The 22,913-nt window shown below is 35.2% G+C and overlaps 3 protein-coding genes across 3 annotated transcripts; 2 read left to right on the top strand and 1 right to left on the bottom strand.

The window, feature by feature from the left end:
* The first annotated feature begins 462 nt into the window (after window positions 1-462).
* LOC107039935 (probable ATP-dependent RNA helicase DDX10) lies at window positions 463-8,297 on the top strand. The gene is made up of 5 exons (XM_015259796.1): window positions 463-670; window positions 767-958; window positions 3,589-4,185; window positions 5,153-6,163; window positions 7,726-8,297. The coding sequence occupies exons 1-5, from the start codon at window positions 548-550 to the stop codon at window positions 8,242-8,244; spliced, it is 2,442 nt and encodes an 813-aa protein (XP_015115282.1). The 5' UTR covers window positions 463-547; the 3' UTR covers window positions 8,245-8,297.
* Window positions 8,298-9,567: 1,270 nt separating this feature from the next.
* LOC107039937 (isocitrate dehydrogenase [NAD] subunit gamma, mitochondrial) lies at window positions 9,568-14,329 on the bottom strand. The gene is made up of 2 exons (XM_015259801.2): window positions 13,847-14,329; window positions 9,568-10,873 (listed from the first exon to the last, which is right to left on the bottom strand). The coding sequence occupies exons 1-2, from the start codon at window positions 14,063-14,065 to the stop codon at window positions 9,929-9,931; spliced, it is 1,164 nt and encodes a 387-aa protein (XP_015115287.1). The 5' UTR covers window positions 14,066-14,329; the 3' UTR covers window positions 9,568-9,928.
* A 935-nt stretch (window positions 14,330-15,264) lies between these two features.
* Window positions 15,265-21,660, top strand: LOC107039960 (chromobox protein homolog 1). Its single transcript, XM_015259839.1, has 4 exons — window positions 15,265-15,414; window positions 19,701-19,811; window positions 19,897-20,128; window positions 20,848-21,660. Exons 2-4 carry the CDS (start codon window positions 19,716-19,718, stop codon window positions 21,072-21,074), a joined length of 555 nt encoding a protein of 184 aa, XP_015115325.1. The 5' UTR covers window positions 15,265-15,414; window positions 19,701-19,715; the 3' UTR covers window positions 21,075-21,660.
* The last annotated feature ends 1,253 nt before the right edge of the window (window positions 21,661-22,913 follow it).

The raw sequence follows: 22,913 nt of genomic DNA on the forward strand, positions 1-22,913 counted from the left end.
TTTTATGCGAAACAAGGGATAGTAGTTTTTCGTTTCGGCTGGCTAATAATTACAGACAAAAAATGAACCCTTAAATGAAACAATAATAATGATATGATAGCAATCTTGTAACTTAGGGATAAAATATTTGTTGATAAATTTTCCTCTGTATGAGATATTTTCATCCTGAAAAGGCACCGTCTGGTGCGAATTATCCGCCTCTTGAGCCAAATATTTCGTTGCTGTCGAAAGCAGAACGATTATTCATGCTTGAAACTTTCAAATTCGAACCAAACAAATTCTTTTATGGCAATTTTCAACTAGCGATTTTATTGGCCCAAACAAGACTTGATTGACAACGTGTTTGTTTTTCTCTCAGTGTATAGTGGGTGGGTCCGAAGACTAGAGCTGCTTATATTTGAATTTCTCTAGATGTTGATTTGACTATGCAGTAGACTTGACTCCCGGAGCATGCGCAGACGCAGGTCGCAGGTGAATAAGTCAGAAACGCATGGTGTCTTAACCTCGATGTTCCTATTTTCAAAACATTGGAGTTCAACAATTGAAAATGGGTTACAATAAGTTCAAGAACAAGAAAAAGGGAGGACAGGCGAAAGTCAAGTTGTTTAAGAAGAAGCAGAAGACGCCGGAGAGTAAAATAATCGAGGAGCTGCAGGCCCGTTACGAGACGGTGAGTCAATCATTCCTCCACCAAACCAAAACATTCACTTTCATTGCCATATCCATTGATTGTGGAGAATCTATTGGTCATTAAAATTAATTTCAGATCGATGAACCGAATATCAAAACCTTCGAGGACCTTCCTTTGTCTTCACAACTACTTAAAGCCCTGAAGGAACACAATTTTATCGAACCAACAGACATCCAGAAGCAGAGTATTGGCCTAGCTCTCAGGGGGAATGATATCCTGGGGGCTGCGAAAACTGGAAGTGGAAAAACATTGGCATTCCTCATACCAGTGAGTATCAAAACTCGAAGAGAATACCAGGAATATTATTCATATTATGATAATTCGAAGAATGTGGGAGTGAGTTCAGAATGAACATAATTTTGGAAATATCTTCAAAATGATTATAGGGTGAATCCGTCCAGTGTTCGAACGAATAACGTCACAGTTATTTTTGACGTAGATTTAAAAATATGACCAAGTCGAAAATTGATTTAAAAATAATTATAACTCCCCTGTACATCTCCATGATAATAGAAAAAAATATTATGGATATTAATTGACGATACAATTAATGATATGAATACAAAAAGCTGAAAATGTGTGAAAACAAAATAATCGAACTGCGAATTCTGTAATGGGAATATGGTATTGGCGGCGTGTCATCGAAAACTGTTTTTTCCGGTGGTAATAATGTAACTTAGACATTTTCAATCATCACAATATCATTTGGAAATGTCATAATTTTAGTTTTCATTTATAATGCGAGGAATCTCTACCTTCTAGTAATTTATTTTATAAAAAAAGTACCAATTCGATTACTGGTCTGCTTCGAACACTGGTTGGTTCATCCTATTTAGGGGAGGGTGGGGTAAAACGGACACTTTAAACTTTTTTTAAACTATTCATAACTCAGCTTAGTTTGAGCTCGTCACAAAGGGACCGAATTGTTCTTTGTATTGAAGAAAAAATGATCAAATTTTATCAATATTTCAACCCCTCATTAACATTTTTAAAAAAGTCAAAAGTGTCCGTTTACGCCCCCCCTCCCCCCCATAATTCTCTGTCTACTCCAACGTTCTTTCGCTAAATATTCAATTACCACTTAGAAAAATCAGTCTCTTATGTGACAAACTACCTGCCATTTCACTATGAAAAATACGAAAAGACTATCTTCTTATTTCGATGAATTCAGGGATCGGCATCAATCTTTAGATTATTCATATTAAGAGAAGCTGCACCGTAAAATAATTAAGGTTCACTAATTTTTATTAAAATTTGAAAAATAATAAAATAATTTATGATATGGAATTGTCAACTGACTATTGAATAAATAATTCTAAATTTCATAAAAGGATTTTCGATGAACCAACTAAGCGCCAATTTTTCGAACTCAATTTTTGATTGATAAAATACTACGGAATTTGAATATTTAATTGATGATTAATTTAATAATTTAAAAATTGCAGAGTAATAGTAATCAATTGACTAATTCGAAATTTAAGTTTATTTAAAATTTATGATCATTCTGATGTCTGAATGAATAATTCGAAGTCAGTAAGTCATAACTGATCAAATACTCGTGTAACATAATGCAAACGCTTATCCAATATCTACCATAACTTCTTGAATTTTCATGATTTTTCAAAATGAAGAAAAATTATATCTAATGCATCTCATTTCATCTCATTTGCATTTGCACATTTCATTATTCCATTAAGGATACCCAAGTATCTTTTACAGTTTGCTACAGACCCTACTATAGATTCAACCATTTTCAATCATCAACTTTATCAATTCAATTGCGTGAGAAAAATTTGATCAATAAAATAATTGGAATTAACAAATAAATAATTGGAATTGTTTAAACTTTCGTAAATCTCATGTTTTTTACCATGAAATCGATTTCTGGTAAAATTCTGAATATGAATAAATTTGTTACGATTCCGAAGAAATTATTTTTATGGTGGAAAGTTGATTGTTTATAAATTATTTATAGAAAATGCTGATGATTTTCAAGAATTGCATTTTTCAAATTATTTCATCAATGTGTCTCCAAACGTAAATTTTCTAATATTTTATCTGATTTTTTAAATGTTTTCTAACGGTTCAATATTGAGATTCAAATTCAGACCCGCAAAGTTTGGAAAATAAAATCATTGTAAAATGTTCGGAAATTTAGGGTTAAATGTAGTTCTAATGAAAGCTCTGATGTTCGACTACAAAAGTAGCAAAGCATTTCACTGGAGAAAAAATAGCCAAATCTTTTACAGTTTGGTACAGATCACACTATAGATTCTGCCGTTTTCAATCGTCAGATTTGTCAATTAAATTGCGTGAGAAAAATTAGAAAAAAATAATTAATATTCAACGTCAGTCAAATTACATCTTTCGCAAAATTATTATTTTTTAAACACTTTTGGTTTATAAATAAATAATTGAAATTGTTTAAACTTTCGGAAACCTCATTTTTAATCATGAAATCGATTTCAGGTAAAATTCTGAATATAAATAAATTTATTACGATTCCGAATAAATGATTTTTATGGTGGAAAATTGATTGTCTATAAATTATTTATAGAAAATGCTCATGATTTTCAAGAATTGCACTTTTCGAATTATTTCATCAACCTCCATCTAAAACTAAACCTAATATTTTTTGTAATTTGTAAAATGTTTTTTAATGGTTCGATATCCAGATTCAAATTCAGACTTGAAAAGTTTAAATAATAAAACCATTGTAAAATGGCCGGAAACTTAGGATCCAATGGAGCTCAAATGAAAGCTCTAATACTTGACAACAAAAATAGAAAAGCATTTCACGCGAGAAAAAATAGCCAAAGCATTTGGATATCCTTAAACAGAAAATTTCCTGCAAAAACCCAATTACCCATATGCAGTGGTCTTTCTGCTTCTGAAAGGTCATAGAACTATTATACTGTCAACAATGGAGTCGCGAGCTGGGCCTGGGCGCTCTAATAATCACCCCAACTCGAGAGCTCGCCTACCAGATCTTCGAGACCCTGAAAAAGATCGCAAAGTACCACAGACTCACCTCTGGTCTCATAATTGGAGGGAAAGACCTGAACCACGAGAAGAACCTCATGGACCAGTACAACATAATAATCTGCACTCCTGGGCGAATTCTACAGCATATGGACGGAAACAAATTATTCCACACTCATAATCTCCAGCTTGTGGTACTCGACGAGGCAGACAGGTGCCTGGACATGGGCTTCGAGCAAACCATGAACGCAATAATCGAGAATTTACCTCCGGAGAGGCAGACTCTGCTGTTCTCTGCCACTCAGACAAAATCTGTGAAGGATCTCGCCAGGTTGAGCCTCAGAGACCCTATGTATGTTTCTGCTCATGAACATGCTGAGCACACGACGCCTGACGGTCTTCAGCAGAGTTATGTGGTGGTTAATCTTGATGAGAAGATGGCTATGCTGTGGTCCTTTATCAAACATCATTTGAAACAGAAGTTCATTGTCTTTTTCTCGAGTTGCAAGCAGGTAAATTAATATTCAGTTTTATGTAAACATGGAATCATTTTTAATTATGGGTATCCAAGTAGTTTAACATTTCTTCAATCCTTCTCATGTTCATCTACACAGTATATTCAGTGGAAAACTCCACACTCAGAGAAAAACGACAGTTCCCAAATAAGTCTTATTTGCGCCAAGAAAATATTTTTTTTTAATTATCAAAAAAGGATTTTTTGTGCCAAACCTGCAGAGAGTGCGTCGGAATGAAAAATTTTTGTCGCAAAAATAGATTTAGTAGTTCAAAAAAAATTGTATTCTTTGTGCACACAAGAAATGTCATTTCTAGCGGTACTCCTTTGTTATTCGATACTACCATACGTAAAAATTTTGCTATCTCCCTTAAATTCCGAGAAATTGATTGAAAACTGGTCAGTTGTCAAAATTGACTTATCTCCTTTTACCACTTCGCTACAGTATTCCTTTTTCGTTGTGATTTGTTTGGTTGAGTTAAACTCCATAGTTTTGAAAATAATCTATTTCAAAGAGACCCATTCATGTTTTCCGTGCGTGAGGGGACAATCTATGATAACTATAATCTGAAATAATCTTTAATATAACGAAGAGATCAACTGTAACAGAATAAAAAAATTCTCCACACCTTGATTGAGAGAATTATATTACGAGAGAATGTCAAAAGAAATTTGAAAGTCGACTCATTTCCCAGTTGAGTTTTTGAGGAATATTTCCGAATCTAAGGGAGATAGCGAACTTTTCGTAATTACATTTGTTGTAGCGCTTAATCAGCTCCACAAAAAAGGCTACAACAAAAATTTTGCTATCTCCCTTAGATTCTGAGAAATTGATTGAAAACTGGTCAATAGTCAAAATTGACTCATCTCCTTTTACCACTTCGCTACTGAATTTCATTTTTCCCATTTAATTCTAATTTCTTCCCCTGTTATCCCACCAACTAAAACTCTCTTCCTCCCACCAGGTGAAATACACATACGAAGTCCTCTGCAGAATGCGTCCAGGAATCAGCCTAATGGCCCTCTACGGAGGTCTCCACCAACTGAAGAGAACTGGGATCTACGAGGCCTTCTCCAAGAAGCAGAATGCAGTTCTCTTCGCAACAGACATAGCAGCCCGCGGTCTGGATTTCCCAGGGGTGAACTGGGTGGTGCAAATGGACTGTCCGGAGGACGTGAACGCGTACATCCACAGAGCAGGACGAACCGCCAGATTCCTGAATGGAGGGGAATCTCTCCTAGTTCTCCTTCCCAGTGAGCTGGAGATGGTGCAGAGGCTTCAGGACCGAAGGATTCCCATCAACGAAATCAAAATAAATCCCAATAAATTGCACTCACCTCATGTGAAGCTCGGGGCACTTCTGGTTCGTGACGTAGCTCTGAAGGAAACTGCGCAGAGGGCTTTCGTCGCTTACGTCAAGTCTGTGTACCTCATGAAGGATAAGAAAATTTTTAATGTTCATGCACTCGATACTGACGCGTATGCCAAATCCCTGGGGCTTGCTATTCCCCCAAGAATTAGATTTCTTCAACGACTGCAGAAGAATATTGACAAGAAGCAGGAGAAAAAGGAGAAGAAAGTAGGAGAATCAAAAGATGATGAAGAAGATGAGGATTTAGGGGAGAAACTTGAGAGAAATCGTAGAGGGAGTGATGAAGACTCTGGGAATGATTCTGATGAGGAGGAAGGAAGGAAAAATGCTGGAGATAGTGATGATGGGGAGGGGGAGCAGAGGACGATCAGCAAAGGGAGTGGAGCTGGAATGTTCGGAGGAGATGAGAGTGATGATGAGGATATTCTGACGATCAAGAGGAAAAATGTGGAGATCGAGGGCGATCTTGAGGAGGGGGAGGAGGAGGAAAAGGTGGAGGGGAAGTCCAAGAAGAAGGCCCTGACTAAAGCCGCTGTGGCCAAGAAACTTATGAAGAAGAAGATTGTGGCTAATACGAAGAAAACGTTTGATGATGAGGGACGGGTGAGTTATTTGTTTTTTTGTTGTTTCTGAATGGAAGCTTCTAATCGTTGATTTTGATGGTCTTCTAATTTTGCCTGGAAATTGCGGAGAATGTCATGAAACGTGGAGATATGTTTTTACACGGAGAGAAATATTCAATAAAAATTATGTATCTTTTCTTTAATTCCGGAGCGAAATGTGGTTGTAGGAAATTTTACAGAACTTTCATGGCATTTTTCCGGAGCGTTCCGCAATTTTTATCTGAATCTCTTGTGAAAAATTACGATACCGTCACTTAAATTTTCTAAGTCGATTCCGTAATCGGTGAGTGAATTGTGAGTTCCGTAATTTTTACTGAACATTTCTCTCCGTGTAGAAAATGTGTGGATGTATGGCCGGATGTGTGTGCGAATTTTTCGGAAAATTTTGATAAATCTTCACAGAAAAAGAACTAAAATTGAAGTTAAAAATCTGAAATTTTGTCATGTCATTGGTATTACTTTCGAGAACTTCTAGGCGCAATTTCAGCGCAGTCGGTCAAGTAGTTTCCGAAATACGGAAATTTCTCAAAAACCTTTGCTTCCCAATATCTCGAAAAAAACGCGGTTGAATTGAATTTTTTTACGTCAAAATATTCTTTGTGATAATGTCTATGAAATCAAATGAAGTATAATTTGGTTGTTAATTTTCAAATAAACATGATTTCATAGTGAATACTAGTTATCTCTTCTTGAGATACATTTGATTAGGAGAAATCGAACTTCTCTAGAATTGAAGTTCCTTTTACTTGTCGCAATAATGAGAGTATTTGATTTTTTTCTAGCCAAAAGTTTACTAACTGCAGAAATTCGTTAGTTTACTCAAAAATCAAAATTATTCTCATGATTAAATACGTCGTTATCTCAATCAACATGATCATACGCTGTTCCAAGTAAATTATAATTGAAGTGAGCATTTCGTATGTTGAATCAGGATGAATATTGTTATGCGGAAAAAGCTTTGAGATTCTAGTAAGACGTCGTTGAGTTGAAAGAAGTTTATATTTCTTGACTAAAAAAAATCGCATTAGTTTACAATAACAGAATCACAGATTACGGCAATTTTACACAAACTTGGATATCACAAATTTCGTTCAATGTGATGTACGGAAAGCTCAATTTAAACATCGTCTTCATTCGAGAAAACAACATTCAATTCATTCCTCAATGTAATCATTTCATAGGTACGAATTTTTGATCAATTCATGAAAGCAGAAAATTTCTCGACTAGAGATTATATTAGGTTAAAAAAATAGAACTTTTCCATTTTTGTGGTGAATACATGTGACTTGACGCCAAGGACTGTTTTGTTTGATTCTTGTAACTATATCTCAAGAAGAAATAATTGATATTCACCGTAAGATCTTATTTATTTGAAATTAGTTCAAGTATATAATACTTGTTCCAAGAAAGAAACATTTCAATAAAAATGATTTTTCTATCAGTGTGGCTTCTGTCAAATTGCCCCGCAAACCTGATTTCTTGTACCGAATTCTCTTTCATATTTCGATGTTTAATATTAATCAATTGATTGTTTGTTTGCAGGAAAAAATCGATTCATCAAGATCCAAAGTCTCTGAAATGGCTCGTGAGTACGAGAATCAAGAGTCCTCAGGCATAGACATTGAACTCGCAAAGAAAGTCCTCCAGGAAGAGGATAAATTCGATAGGGAGCGCTTCAGGGAAAGAATAAGGGAGAAACACAGAGAGGAAAAACGAAAAATGAAAGCCCAGAAGAAGAAGGAACAGAGTGATGACGAGGGTGAAGACGAAGAGGAGCCGTTGGAGTCTGGAGATGAACCGCAGGGCTCTGAAGAGAGTGACTCTGATGGTCTTGACCTCTCCTGGTTACCAGATCCAGACAAAATTTATGGCCCCAAGACTTCATCCAACGAGGAAGAATCTGAAGGTGAAATCGAACAGATCCACAAACCTTCGAAACGAAAATTAGTGACTCAAGCGGAGAACGACGAGAAGAAGAGCAAAAAACGGAAGATCAAGGTGACAGAAAACAGTGACCTTTTAGCTACTGAGGAATTAGCTCTGCAGTTGCTTCGCAGTTAACACGAGGTTTATTGTTGAAAAATGTAAAATAAATTTTTATGAAATTGAACTGATGCGCAGGTGTAAATTAATATTTTTTGTATGAGTTTACGAAAGTATTGAAGGTAAATTCAGTTGTCGAGTTATATTTCGTCATCCAGGTGGTAATTCAATCATCAATAATTAAATTTTTAATTATTCTAGCAACACCTATGCAGCTTATAAATTTTCAGAATTAAAAAAAAATGAGAATACCTTTTGTAGTTCACACAATTTTTCACAAAAAAATCTTTTGATATTTTATCATAATATCACTAGTTTTACTGAATTAGTAAAACTTACTTTGAATAATATGAAATTTTTGTTAACTAAGCAATTATATCTGAGATGAGTGTTTTCCACGACCGAATTTTGAAAGACTTTTCCATGAAATTATCCACAAAAAAAGGTGTTTTTAAATTTTCTAAACGTCTAGTTTCACAGATATTCCTAAAATAATCTATAATTTAACGAAGAGGCAACGATAATGGAACAAGGCAATTCTTCCCGACTGAATTCAGCAGATGATATTACGTTAAAACTTCAAAAGAAACTTCCTGTACAACCCCGCACGGACGGAGCCCTTTTGTTTATAAGCGTGGAGTACACTCTAAACAACTAGAATGTAATGACTTCAAATCAACAGAAAATTATGAAACTGATATGTAATTCACTACTGAAGTGGTAAATGGAGATAAGTCGACTTATCTCCCAGTTGAGTTTTTGAGGAATTTTTCCGAATCTAAGGGAGATGGCGAAATTTTCGTAATTACATTTATTGTAGCACTTAATCGGCTCCACAAAAAAGGTTATAACAGAAATTTTGCTATTTTCCTTAGATTCCGAGATATTGATTGAAAACTGGTCAATAGTCAAAATTGACCAGTATTCCTTTTTCGTTGTGGTTTGTTTGGTTGAGTTAAACTCCACAGTTTTGAAAATAATCAATTTCAAAGAGACCCATTCACATTTTCCGTACGTGAGGGGATAATCTATGATAACTATAATCTGAAATAATCTTTAATATAACGAAGAGATCAACTATAACAGAATAAAAAAATTCTCCACACCTTGATTGAGAGAATTATATTACGAGAGAATGTCAAAAGAAATTGTTGATGAGAAATTAACATACCATCTACAAAAGATCTTCCTGAACATTTTCTCCTAAAATCACTTATTTCCACATGAATATATAGTTAACGAAAATATCATAATTAACTTATTCTGATCATCAAAAACTCCTCTTCCCCTTCAAAATGACCAACCAATCGCACCCCCCAGATAAATAAAAACCACAGTAACAACATTACAAGTCGTTTAATTGACCAGGGAAATTACAATGACTGGGAAAATGACTTAGTTCAACTAATCGATCACAATGCATATATTACAAAGCCTCTCTGAATCAAAAACTCCTCAACTCTCAAAAAGCAACGAATCAGCATTCTAAACTGTACAACGGGGATCACCTCGCCCCCGCCTCCCCCTCAAAAATTGTGCAGTCCTAAATTCATGAAGTGTTCAATCTCAAGAATCAGCTCTAAAATAGTCCACCAGCTTCAGAAACATGAGTCGTGAACCTTAATAATCAGATATTAAAAAATGTCAATTGGTTTCTAACTCCTCCAACGATCCTAATCCCCCTCAATCGCTCTTTCCACGATTAAAATTCACTCGAGGCAATCTTGATGTGCTTGAGGACGCTGTCAACCACGTCTCGACTGGTGGCAGTCCCTCCAAGGTCAGCGGTGTGAACTCCAGCATTGATGGTCTTGTTGATGGCAGTTTGGATGACAGTGGCATGAGTCTTGTGTCCAAGGTGACGTAACATGTCACAAGCTGCATTCAACATGGCAATGGGGTTTGCAATGTTCTTTCCAGCAATGGCAGCACCAGTGTTACGTGTTGCTGGCTCGAAGATGGTGTAGTGATCCCCATAATTCTTGCCAGCGAGGAGACCAGCACCTCCCAGGAGACCACAAACGACGTTCGATACAATTGCACCGTAGAGATTCGTCGTCAGAATGACGTCAAACTGGTGGGGGTTGGAGACAAGTTGCATGCAGGTGTTGTCGATGATCATGTCGTTGAGCTGGATGTCAGGGTACTCCTTGGCTACTTGTCTCGAGGTCTCCAGGAAGAGACCGTCCGACAGCTTCATGATGTTCGCCTTGTGAACAGTCGTGATCTTCTTTCTTCCGTTACGCTTTGCGTATTCGAACGCGTAACGAGCTACTCTCTCGGAGTTTGATCTGGTGATGATCTTCATGCTCTCGACAACTCCGTCGACAGACTCGTGCTCCAGCATTGCGTACTCGCCCTCGGTGTTCTGGCGCACCATCACGATGTCGATGTTCTTCTGGCGGGAGTTGACACCGGGGTAGGAGACGTAGTGCAGAACGTTCACGTAGAGGTCCAGCTGGTTGCGGAGGGCCACGTTGCGGGAGAGAACGCCTGCCTCTCGGGAGCGAGTCTCGATGTTTCCTTTTAGGGCGACACCGTTACGGCGGATCGAGGTGATGGCGAAGTCCAGGTCCTCGTTGTCGTCTGCGTTCGGGTCGATGTCTACGTCCTCGAAGTCCACGGGGACTCCTGCGTAGCTGAATACCTGGAAGAGGTGTTACTGGTCAGTTTGGGGGAGAAGAGAACATTTGGGGGAGGTGGGTGTTGGGGGTGCTGCAGGTGATTTGGAATTGTGGAGGAGGTGGTCCTGGAGGTTTTAAGGGATTAGTAGAATCGGAGATGGTGCACAGGCCTTTTCATTTTCATGTAGAATGAAATCGACACTTCAGACATTTTTTTTAATATTCATAATTCAGGAATAAATCAATCAGTCGAGGTCAGTCTGAGATTATTACGAGAGAAGGACATGTACAGTCGAGCACTAAAGTTCGTAAACAGAATACATTGAATGCAAGTTCAGATTGTTCACGAACTTTAGTGCTCGACTGTATTCTTCAAGAAAAAATCCATTTCACCAAGAATTGAATGACGTTTTAGAATTTGAACAAAAAAAGTCTAGTGTTCATTCTATCCCCTCGTCCCCTACGATTCAGATGCAGATTGCGGGTGGTTTGAAACTTATACGTGGAGAGTCCTGAAGATTTTAAAGGATTAATAGAATTATTAAAGGTAAATAGGTGTTTTTATTTCAGAGATATAAGATTTTCGGGCACTTTTAGAGAATTTACATAAGGGACGATGGGACATAATTGATACTTCAATTTTTTTTTTAAATATTCATAACTGAGAAATAGATCGATCAATCGAGCTCAGTCTAAACTCATATAAAGAGAAAGAAGTGTATTCTTCATGAAAAAAAAAATTCTATTTCAGGCCCGGGTGTACTATCTTTTGAATGTTATCTGGATTTTTTTTATCTTTCGTAATCCAAAATTGTCAATTGAGTGGTACATCATGTAGAAATTGCGAAAAATTATGATAGAATGATAAAAAAAAATACAAAAAATTCTGAACTATTTCAAAGAGCGTTTTTAATTGAGATTCAGAATGAGTTGAAAAAATTGGAAATTACAAACATCTGATTCGCTGTGGCAAATTATCTATTAGCTGTCATTTTCCATGGTGGATAATAACACATTAACTCCACACATTAACTCCTCATGGAAGTGACAGCTAGATATCTCAATTTTCAAAACAGTGGTATGTAGCCATCTGCCATTTTTGTGATAAAAATGTGATTCAAAAATTCTCCAAAATATTACAACTTTTTTCAAAGAGCCTTTTCCGTAATAAATGTCTCTGTGCAGTGTGGGAAAAGATTCACGAAATCAGACTTCCCTCTGCATGATATTGGATGACAGGCCGCTATTTGTCAGCGTAAATCAGATACATTTTTCAATTTCTTATTATTCAACTTATTCTGAATATAAATTAAAAATGCTCTTTGAAAACATTGAGAATTTTTTCTACTTTTTTAAAATTATTTATTCATAATTTTCCAAAACTTCTGCATAATGCAGGACTTAATTGACAATTTCAGATGACGAAAGATGAAAAAAAAAACATCGAGATAACATTCGAAAGATTGTACACCCGGGCCTTCATCAACAATTGAATAAAGTTTCAGCATTTGAGAAAAAAGTCTAGTGCCCATTTTGTCTCCTCGCCCCTGTGATTCGGATGCCGATCGTTTGAAAATCAGAAATGGATCATCTTAGAGATTTTAAAGGATTAATAGAATTATTATAAATGGTAAATAGGTTTTTTTATTTCAGAGTTACTATATTTTTGTTCCCTTTTAGCGAATGTACGGTAAGGGAATGTGGGAAAAATGAACACTTCAGTCATTTTTAAAAATACTCATAACTGCATCGATGAATAAATGATCAATTGAACTCACTGTGACCTCATTACAACGAGAAAGAAGGGTATTCTTCAAGGAAAAGAAATGACTTAATGCCATCTATAACTTAGCATTTGAAAAAAGTCGAGTGTCTATTTGGCCCTTTCAATTCCTATAATTCATCATTTTCGCTATTTTAAAGGGATATTACAATTAATATGATATTCACGCGAAATTTGCCATTGGTTTTCTGAAGAGTTTCCAGTTCGGGGGACGGAATCAATATTCCCCCTAGATTCTAAAATGAAAAAGAATTTTCATGAATGGACTTATGGAATTGTTATGGGAATATCTCTGGAACTAATGGGTTCACAAAAAATTGCACGAAACTTTTGGTGTAACTCGAAAAAATTTTGATATAAAACCTCCTTTGATAATTGTTGTAAAATTGTCTAGAACATTTTGCATTGATGATGTAAAAAACTGGAAAAGTCAAGGATGAAAGGGGAGATTTCTTTGTAGGAAAACAAATCGTCGTGGAAGGAAATTCCTCAAATTGATATTGACCTACGAGCTTCAAAAATATTGAAAAGCATCGAAATTTAGTGAAAAAAACATCAAAATCCCAAAAACATCTTCATTTTCATCAGAATACGTGACCGTATTCTGATAAAAGACAACGTTAAAAGACTTTCGTTGTAGTCCATTGGATTTCTAACAAGAATAGTCTACAATTTTATCTCTGAAGCCATTAGACATTTGTAGAATGAAAAATTTTATTCAAACGTGCATTTCTTGATAATTCCGAAATTATCTCTAAAACCATCAATTTTGTAGCAAAATGTCGAAGAATCATATTTTCCTCCCGAAGTGTTTATTCTCAAAAAGTTTACCAAATTTTCTGCACACATTGAGTAGTAAATTGGCCAAACCAAATGAGATAACTCCGTATACTTCATTTTTTGCTGAATTTCTGAGAATCTAATAGAAAAATCCAACTCTCTATAGATGGCTTTCTTGAAGCTCTAAAAAAAGGCCTCATCAAAATTTCTCTGCCTCCCCCAGGCTCAGATACTAAATTATTAATCAAAAATTCATCCTCAGTGTCAATTTTCCGATTTACTTTTATGAATTTTCGTTAGAAATTCAACAAGTAAAAAATATCCAATTCAATGAAAACATCCCAGAGACAATATCCATTTTTTTCTCCTCATATTTTGGAGCCTGTGCAAATAATGAATGTGGAATTCACGTCATGTTTTGATGATAATCTACCTCTTTAACGTATCCCATGAGCTCAGGACCGATTCCAGCCCCAGGTAAAAGTGTCACAGCATGACGACCACCGTAGTGGGCCTTGGGTATTGGCATGATCTTCTTGATTGTCGGTGTTCTGTGTTGAATTTCGAACGCAGACATCGATGTCGCGCACCGGTGAATCTGTGGTGTAATCGCCCTCGACTGGGCATACCTCACTAACGAGCGTGCAGCCATTTTTGCCAATTTTTAATGTTACAACTGAATTTTTTATTCAATGAAGTTTTTTTATTTGATTAGAAAACTTGGGGGTTTGAGGGGGATCCAGACACTTGACCCACTGCTTCTTATGCAGTGTGTCTATTTTAACCAATAACCCAAGGACCTTCGGGGGAGTGAGGAGAGTACTCGCACTTCTTGGGTGATCCACAAATGAATTGACGAGTTGCGAGAGAAGTGGAGTTGGACAACAATTTTCGGGGGTTAAGAATTAGAAGGGATTTGGCTTATCGGTGGAGGGAGGGCGGGGTGAAGGGACAGCCAACAATTGTCTTATTGGGAATTTCCCGGGGAGTTTGTCCAGAAATTGAATGAAAATTCATTTTTGAAGACTTTTTTTAGTTTTCAAAATTGAAAAGTGGAAAACTTTTCGGTTTTTTGGTGACAAATCCCCATTTTCAGGTCAATTTCGAGGCTTGAAGCGTGAAGGGAACTGGCTTATCGATAAATGAGCTGTGAAAATTTCAAAAAATAATTTTAGAAAATTATTATTTTGTGACAAAAAATGCCAATTAAATATTTACATTTATTTTGAAACTTTCTGAGCGTTTGCAGTGTCTTTGTGGAGGGGGTGGAATCGTCATTTGATTTCAAATTATTCGGAGCACTTCCGGTTTCTCGATAATTCTGTCGTTACATTGGCAATGGGCATTCGAAAAAATGTGAACAAAAGAATTCTTCGAACCGAAGAAAAAATATTCTAGCGATTCTAGCCATAAAAAAACCATAAAAATATCATTCCAATTAAATCGAGTTATCAACATGAAAATATAAAAAAAATCCTTCAATTCTCTGTTATTAGCAAATTAAATTTTCCCCAATGGAAAAGAAAACTAAACAAAAAAACTAAAGAAAATCAGCATAAATTCCTCGTTTAAAAATCATTGACAATTACAAAAGAAATCACTCTAAAAAAATAGCACAAAAAATTTAATTCAAGAAGTCAATAATATAAAATAATTATTTCAAATAAATCAATTGTCTTAAAAAAATTCATTCAAAAAGTCATTCTCCTTCGGCGAATTATTCCTCCACCTAAACAAAATAAAAAAAAAAGTAATTGGTTTTACCGCAATTCAAACTTCACCTCAACATCCGGTCGTGGATTCTCGTAACGCCATGTTGGCACTGCACAAACATTTTCGCGGCAAGGAAAGACGCCCCAGACGACGCCGAAGTGCTAGAGTAGCGAGACTCACGTACAGCGTCTGTAGTTGGTGTGTTATAATCCCGAAAATCCCGTGAAAAAAATCCATCAAAAAATCTCCCGGACACGTTTCTGGACTGCAATCGTCACCTAATCAATCGTGAGTACTGAATTTTCCGACATCTTCACGAGGAGAAGTGTTAAAAACCCCTTGATAGCTGAAACGTAGATGTTCCCGGTGGTTTTACCGCCATTTTGCCCACCATGTTGATCATTACTCCTCGGTTATGCCCTTTTTATGCCCTCGTTGGCCCCCAAATCACCTCCAAAAATTCTTGATTAATTATTCCGAGGGGTTTGTCCTTTGGTTCGGAATATTTCACGCATTTCTCAAGAGTCATCACCACCTGTGGACTCCACCAACTGCAGAGTGTGCATTCTAACCGGTAATTTGATTCCAACGACCGTTGTGCGCACCAGATGCATATCAAACGTGCAATCAAAATATTCGTCAACTCTTGGTCTGATCCATTGTTGCAAGACAATAATGGGCTCATTAAAAGAGTCCCTCTTCGTTGTTTATTTTTTTAGCTGTGAATGCTTGAGAACCATCACGTCCATCGAATTTTTCCATTGTGATGACTAAGGAGAAAAATCAGGCGCGTAGGATCACTTATCATCTCCGGTGTTCTGTTTCATCTCTTCGGCGAATTTTTTTTTTACGTTGAGACGGCGGAAGTCTTTAGTTTTGTTATGCGTCTTCGTGGGGGATTTGATACGAGAATTCAGTTGCTTTGCAGGGGATTTGCGACGCAATTGGTTATTCTCGTGACCCAATTCGTTTTTTTAGGGCTTTTTTGCGGGTGGTGAAGGCACGTTTGGATGGCCAGACGCTTTTTTGGTTTGGTTGGTCAATTCAGCTGAGACTTTGGAAGTTGAGTTGACTTTTTTTCACGTTTCAGAACTCTTACTGAGGACTTTTGAAATATATTTGGGTCTCGTAGGATCAGAGAAAAATTATGAAAGACTTTTTTCGTTGTAGATGAAATTTTTTTGCAAAAAAGGTTCTCGATATTTTTCTCTAAGCTTACTCGTTCCCTAGATATTTGTAGAATTATAAAAAAGACGATGCTAGTTTGGCAATCGACTACAAAACAATAGATTTTAGTGGAAAAGGGCAAGATATCCTTTTTGTAGGGCATAAAATTCTTCAGAAGGAATTATTCAAACTCATTAACTCCAGAAATATTTGGAAAATCCTTTGGAAATTATTTTTACTTTGGAGTTCATTTGAATTTGTCTCGAAGTTGTAGAAGTTTTCTCGTTTAATAAATTTTATTGAGATTTTTAGAAATAAATTTGGATTTACGAATCCTACATTTGGATTTCGAGATGTTTTTTTCGAATTGGTCAATCCAGCTGAGACTTTGGAAGTTGAGTTGACTTTTTTTCATATTTCAGATGCATTTTTATTGTTTCAGAACTCATACTGAGGCCTTTTGAATTATATTTGGGTCTCGTAGACTCAGAGAAAAATTATGAAAGACTTTTTTCATTGTAGATGAAATTTTTTTGCAAAAAAGGTTCTCGATATTTTTCTCTAAGCTTACTCGTTCCCTAGATATTTGTAGAATTATAAAAAAGACGATGCTAGTTTGGCAATCGACTACAAAACAATAGATTTTAGTGGAAAAGGGCAAGATATCCTTTTTGTAGGGCATAAAATTCTTCAGAAGGAATTATTCAAACTCATTAACTCCAGAAATATTTGGAAAATCCTTTGGAAATTATTTTTACTTTGGAGTTCATTTGAATTTGTCTCGAAGTTGTAGAAGTTTTCTCGTTTAATAAATTTTATTGAGATTTTTAGAAATAAATCTGGATTTACGAATCCAGATCAATTGGATTTCGAGATGTTTTTTTCGAATTGGTCAATCCAGCTGAGACTTTGGAAGTTGAGTTGACTTTTTTTCATATTTCAGATGCATTTTTATTGTTTCAGAACTCATACTGAGGCCTTTTGAATTATATTTGGGTCTCGTAGACTCAGAGAAAAATTATGAAAGACTTTTTTCATTGTAGATGAAATTTTTTTGCAAAAAAGGTTCTCGATATTTTTCTCTAAGCTTACTCGTTCCCTAGATATTTGTAGAATTATAAAAAAGACGATGCTAGTTTGGCAATCGACTACAAAACGATAGATTTTAGTGGAAAAGGGCAAGATATCCTTTTTGTAGGGCATAAAATTCTTCAGAAGGAATTATTCAAACTCATTAACTCCAGAAATATTTGGAAAATCCTTTGGAAATTATTTTTACTTTGGAGTTCATTTGAATTTGTCTCGAAGTTGTAGAAGTTTTCTCGTTTAATAAATTTTATTGAGATTTTTAGAAATAAATTTGGATTTAGGAATCCTACATTTGGATTTCGAGATGTTTTTTTCGAATTGGTCAATCCAGCTGAGACTTTGGAAGTTGAGTTGACTTTTTTTCATATTTCAGACGCATTTTTATTGTTTCAGAACTCATACTGAGGCCTTTTGAATTATATTTGGGTCTCGTAGACTCAGAGAAAAATTATGAAAGACTTTTTTCATTGTAGATGAAATTTTTTTGCAAAAAAGGTTCTCGATATTTTTCTCTAAGCTTACTCGTTTCCTAGATATTTGTAGAATTATAAAAAAGACTATGCTAGTTAGGCAATCGACTCCAAAACAATAGATTTTAGCGGGAAAGGTCAAGATATCCTTTTTGTAGAGCATAAAATTCGTCAGAAGGAATCGTTCAAACTCTAGACCCAGAGAACGATAGATTTTAGCTGCACATGTCAAGATAGTTTTTGTAGGACATAAAATTCTTGTAAAGAAAGAACTCGTCAGTTTCAGAGATATTTTTAAATTAATGTGTATTTCTTTTTTACTTCGCGGTTGATTTGATTTTATCTTACAGTTGTAGAAGAAATTTTCTCCTTTTGAAACTCTTCTAAATGATTAAAAAAATATAGGGGAGGATTGGGGAAAGTGGAGCGTTTGTCATCGAATTGAAATTCCATAATCTCGCTTCACGAATAAAGATATCAAGAATTAAAGTGGATAACAAACGTTCCACTTTACCATACTCTTCCTTATCTTTAGACCCAGAGAACAATTTCGAGACTTTTTTTGTTGGACGCTCAATTTCCTGCGGAAAAAAAACGTGACTCAACTTACTGTGGAAAAAGTTCTCTGAGATTATGCTCCACACCGCGACTCCAATAGTCGACTTTGACTATTGGTTTGTTTTCAATAGATATCTCCGAATTTAAGGCAAATTATAACATATTTGTTATAACCTTTTTTGTAGAGCGAATTAAAGGCTACAAAAAAGGTAATTACAAAAATTTCGCTATCTCCCTTAGATTCGGAGATATTCTTAAAAAACTCAGCTGAGAGCTAAGTCGACTTGAACCGTTTTACCGCTTCACTACCGTACTCATTCCAGAAATATTCCTAGAATCCTGAACAAGATCTCATTAGTTTGACAATTGTCTTGAGAACGAGTGATTTTACTAGAAAATATCAAGATACCGTTTTTATGGGTTATAAAATTGGCCACAAGAAGGCTTTTCTAACATTTTTATCTAAACTCATTAGTTCCAGAGATATGAACAGAATAATGTGCGCAGTTTTTTACTTTACAGTTGATTTTTCTTTCGAAGTGCTTCTTGAGAATATCAGAAATATCCTCAAATCTAGAGAGTTCGGAGGGAAATGACAAGAAACCTTTTTTGCTTTTTTTGCTGTTTATTTTAAATTTGTTTTGTTGTTTTATTTTTATCTTAAATTTTACACAAAAAAGCTTTTCGACACTTTTCTCTAAACCTATTTATTTATCTACCCAAACAACAGTTTTGAGGCTTTTTTTTTATTTAAGCACAAACCTATTAGTTATTTATCAATCTATGTATACGAAAAAAAAATTAATAAAGAGAAATAGAAATAATAATAAGTACAAAAGCTATATAGCTGGTATAGTCCACTAGGTTTTTTATACATTTATTTTACAATCGAAATAATGAGAAAATTGTCGGCTATGCATTTAATGTTCAGTTCTTCTAATATAGTTAGGCTAGAGCAAGGGGGATAGAATTGGCGAGTAATGAGTGAGATTTTAGTTTTGAAATTATCTCGAGAGCGAGTGATTTTAGCAGGAAACGTCAAAATACCGTCAAAACTTCACAATAGTTTTCCATTCCATTGAATGAAAAATTATGATTCTCATCAGTACTCTCAATAATTAAAAAAAGTTGATGAAAAAAAAATTTGTTTACTTGAATTACGTCGAACAGTCGTTTTTCGACTGTTTCATTTCGCCCCACTCTCCCCTATTAGTCAGAATTTTGTTATCAGTGCAGTAAGATATAATGACTCATCTAATTTTCCAACTTTTTCAAAATTTTTGTTCATAGTTCCAAGGCCAAAAAATGAGTAAATCCAAGGATTCGCCAGTCAATGAGACCGAGACTGAGGAGGAGTTCAGTGTTGAGAAGGTTTTGGACAGGCGAATGAGAAATGGAAAGGTATGTCATTGCTTTGCTTATTACTTTACAATTTTGGTCATCCTTTAAGAGCTTGTGATGGTAACTTTTGACGCCTGATGTACAGGTCGAGTACTTCCTGAAGTGGAAAGGTTACTCGAACGATGAGAACACGTGGGAGCCGGAGGAGAATCTCGATTGTCCAGATCTGATCGCTCAGTTTGAGGAGCAGCGCAAGAAGAAGGAGGCTGCCAGTGGCAAACATCGTGAGGAGAAGGAGTCCAAGAAGAGAAAGAGTTCCAGTACACCAACTCCAACACAGCCAAAGAAAAAGAGTGTTGACGATAAGAAATTGGAAGGTAAGAATCAAGAAAATTGGGTGGTTATTTACACTTCTTGATTTATTTTTGGCCGAGAAGAGACATTTTTCATTCATTAATTAACAAAATCATTCTTCTAAAGAATGAATTTTGAAAATTCTAAAAGTCATAAAACTTTTTCTGATAAACTGCCCTAATAATTTCCTTTTCACAATATTTAGGAAATAATCTGGAGATTTGTAAGATGATTTGAGTGAAAAGTCAATCAAAATCATTTTACATGTATCGCTAAAACTATTAAACTTGCAAAAATAAATAAGTTTCTTGACAGTTTACTCTCTGACAATTAAGCTGTAGAAAAAAGTTTGAAAATCCATTCAAATTATTTTACAAAAACCGTCAGAACTGTTAAATTTTACATAAAAATTGTAACTCATAAAATTTTCCGAAAGAATATTTATCCCCATTTTCCCCTAAATCAGTTCTTGCCAAAATATTTGCGAATTCGGCATAGCAGATGCAATTACAATAATTTGTAGCCAACTACAAAAGATATTTTTTACAGATATCTTTAACAATGAGGTACTGTACTGCACATTATTCCCTTCGATAAAATATTTCATGACATTTCCTCTGAACACACAAAATAATTAACAATTAATAATTATTCAATGAATTAATTAAATAATCAATTAAACATATTATTCACAAAATAATTTTCTTGAAATTAATTCGTAATAAACGCCCACTTTTTTCAGGCTTTGACAGAGGTTTAGAACCCGAGAGAATCATCGGTGCAACTGACTCAAGCGGTGAGCTCATGTTCCTCATGAAATGGAAAGGCACTGACGATGCAGATCTCGTGGCAGCACGTGTTGCTAACGAAAAGTGTCCCCAAATCGTTATCAAATTCTACGAGGAGAGACTCACGTGGCACAGTCCCACGCACGACGAGGAGGGCTCCAACAAGCCCGACCCAGAGTAGCCCTCAGCCTTCCCATACACCTACACAGCTCGTTTTAAGATTTGTCATATCTAGGGATTCCTCAGAAAAAACAGACTCATAATAAACGACATCTAAATATTAGCAGTAAAACCTTCAAAGTAAATAACTAATTACTAAAGTAAAAAAAAAATAAACGTTGAATTATCTTTAAAGAGGGTTTGAGCCCAGAAAATCAGCTGATTACAATTTTTATGAGTGGAGCAGACAAGATTGGAGGGATGGAAAACGGTATATCGATATTTTTTTTACCAGTTAATAATAAAACAAAAAGGATGAAAGTAGATTTAAGGAGTCATTTCTGAATGACACTTCGATAAATTTCAAAAGAATCGTTCAGTTAAGGAGTTTGTTAACGAATTAAGTCGAATTATCTCGTTAATGAGTCATTCTATGAGGAATTGTCACGTCCTTTTGTAGTTAACAAAGTTTCCTGCAAAATAGATCTGACTTTTTCCCTTGAAATTACTCTTTACAGAAATAATTTGATCATTAACGAATCATTAATAAAGATTGTATTATCTCTTTCGATCACTAATAAAGATTGAATCATCTTCCTCGAGATAAATTCAATTAATGAATCATTAACGAAAATTTCGTGTTTGACTTACCGCTAGTTGTAATTGTCTCGTTGACGAGTGATTTTGGGAGGAAATTTCAACAACATTTCGTCCTAAAATCGACAGTTTTCGAGAGTAATTAATAATGAAGAACAGTTGGATGTCAACTCGACATAAATCGTTTCACATTTTCACGAATAAGTTTGATGTGACAATTTTATGACTGGGTATAAGAAGGAGTCGATGCATGGGACAAAATCGTCAACCCGACTTTTGCTATTTGATGCTCAAAACAAAAAAAAAAATGCACCAATCGTTCATCGTTCACTGAAAGATCCATAATTTTTTTATTTTGAAATTCGTTATTTTTGGAACTCAAACGACTAGAGACATGTTCACTGAGTAACATAAACCGTTTCGCCCTAGGTTAACTATACATTAATACCATAATTAGAGATAAATAGGTAAGTTTTTTTTTGCAAAAACTTGAGAATCGTTGATGCAGTAGAATGAGGATTATCCCTGCAGGATGGCTTCAGATATCTTGAGATTCTTCAGTGTTAAAAATTTTATAATTAAAATTTATTCCACTAATGTTTAGTACAGATGAGGACTCGGGGTTTGTTTACTTTGTTTTTTTTTTTGTTACGTATGGTGCGGCAAATTTTTCTTTTGATTTATTATAAGTACGTTTCCAAAACTTCTACTGTAAAATAAAAACGATTGACATGTAAAAAAGACGATGAATTGTCTTGTGAACTCATTGAATTGGTTATTATTAGCGGAATTAGCGAGGATTGGGGAAATTATCATGGTAAGTAAAAATTCATTTCAATCAATTTTTTTTCTTTTATTGTTTTGAAAGACACAAATTCTATTGATGAATTTCCCTGAATCTCTTGCTTTATGAGATTTCTAATCTAAAAAGATCTACAGATTCGTGAATGATATTAAACCACAAATTTTAATTTGAAAATGATTATTTTGCTTATATTGGTTGAACTAATGTTTGTTGAAAAATGTGGAGAAAAAATTTTTGTAGTCCAATTCTCTACTTCTTCTTTTCAATGAGCTTTAGGTAAAAACGTCAATTGACATTTTTGGTTCCCCATACAAATTTCCACAAGAAAGATTTTCTGACCTTTTTTTCTCATGAAAATATTAATTTATAGAGACAAAAAAAGTATTCTGCATAAAAATTATTCCACAAAGATCTTTCTTTTGGTCCAAGAAATTTCCTCGCAGAAAGATCTTTTGGGAA

The sequence above is a fragment of the Diachasma alloeum genome, unplaced genomic scaffold (genome assembly GCF_001412515.2).
Source record: "Diachasma alloeum isolate Michigan unplaced genomic scaffold, Dall2.0 Dall_scaffold_00313, whole genome shotgun sequence".
NCBI lineage: Eukaryota > Metazoa > Arthropoda > Insecta > Hymenoptera > Braconidae > Diachasma > Diachasma alloeum.

Bases quoted from the DNA above. Each gene is read 5' to 3' on its own strand.
- LOC107039935 (XM_015259796.1), top strand. From the start codon at position 548: ATGGGTTACAATAAGTTCAAGAACAAGAAAAAGGGAGGACAGGCGAAA. The intron at 671-766 runs GTGAGTCAATCA...AATTAATTTCAG, and splicing joins TGCAGGCCCGTTACGAGACG to ATCGATGAACCGAATATCAA. The intron at 6,164-7,725 runs GTGAGTTATTTG...GTTTGTTTGCAG, and splicing joins CGTTTGATGATGAGGGACGG to GAAAAAATCGATTCATCAAG.
- LOC107039937 (XM_015259801.2), bottom strand. From the start codon at position 14,065: ATGGCTGCACGCTCGTTAGTGAGGTATGCCCAGTCGAGGGCGATTACA. The intron at 10,874-13,846 runs GTAGATTATCAT...CACCTCTTCCAG, and splicing joins TCATGGGATACGTTAAAGAG to GTATTCAGCTACGCAGGAGT.
- LOC107039960 (XM_015259839.1), top strand. From the start codon at position 19,716: ATGAGTAAATCCAAGGATTCGCCAGTCAATGAGACCGAGACTGAGGAG. The intron at 19,812-19,896 runs GTATGTCATTGC...CCTGATGTACAG, and splicing joins GGCGAATGAGAAATGGAAAG to GTCGAGTACTTCCTGAAGTG. The intron at 20,129-20,847 runs GTAAGAATCAAG...CACTTTTTTCAG, and splicing joins TGACGATAAGAAATTGGAAG to GCTTTGACAGAGGTTTAGAA.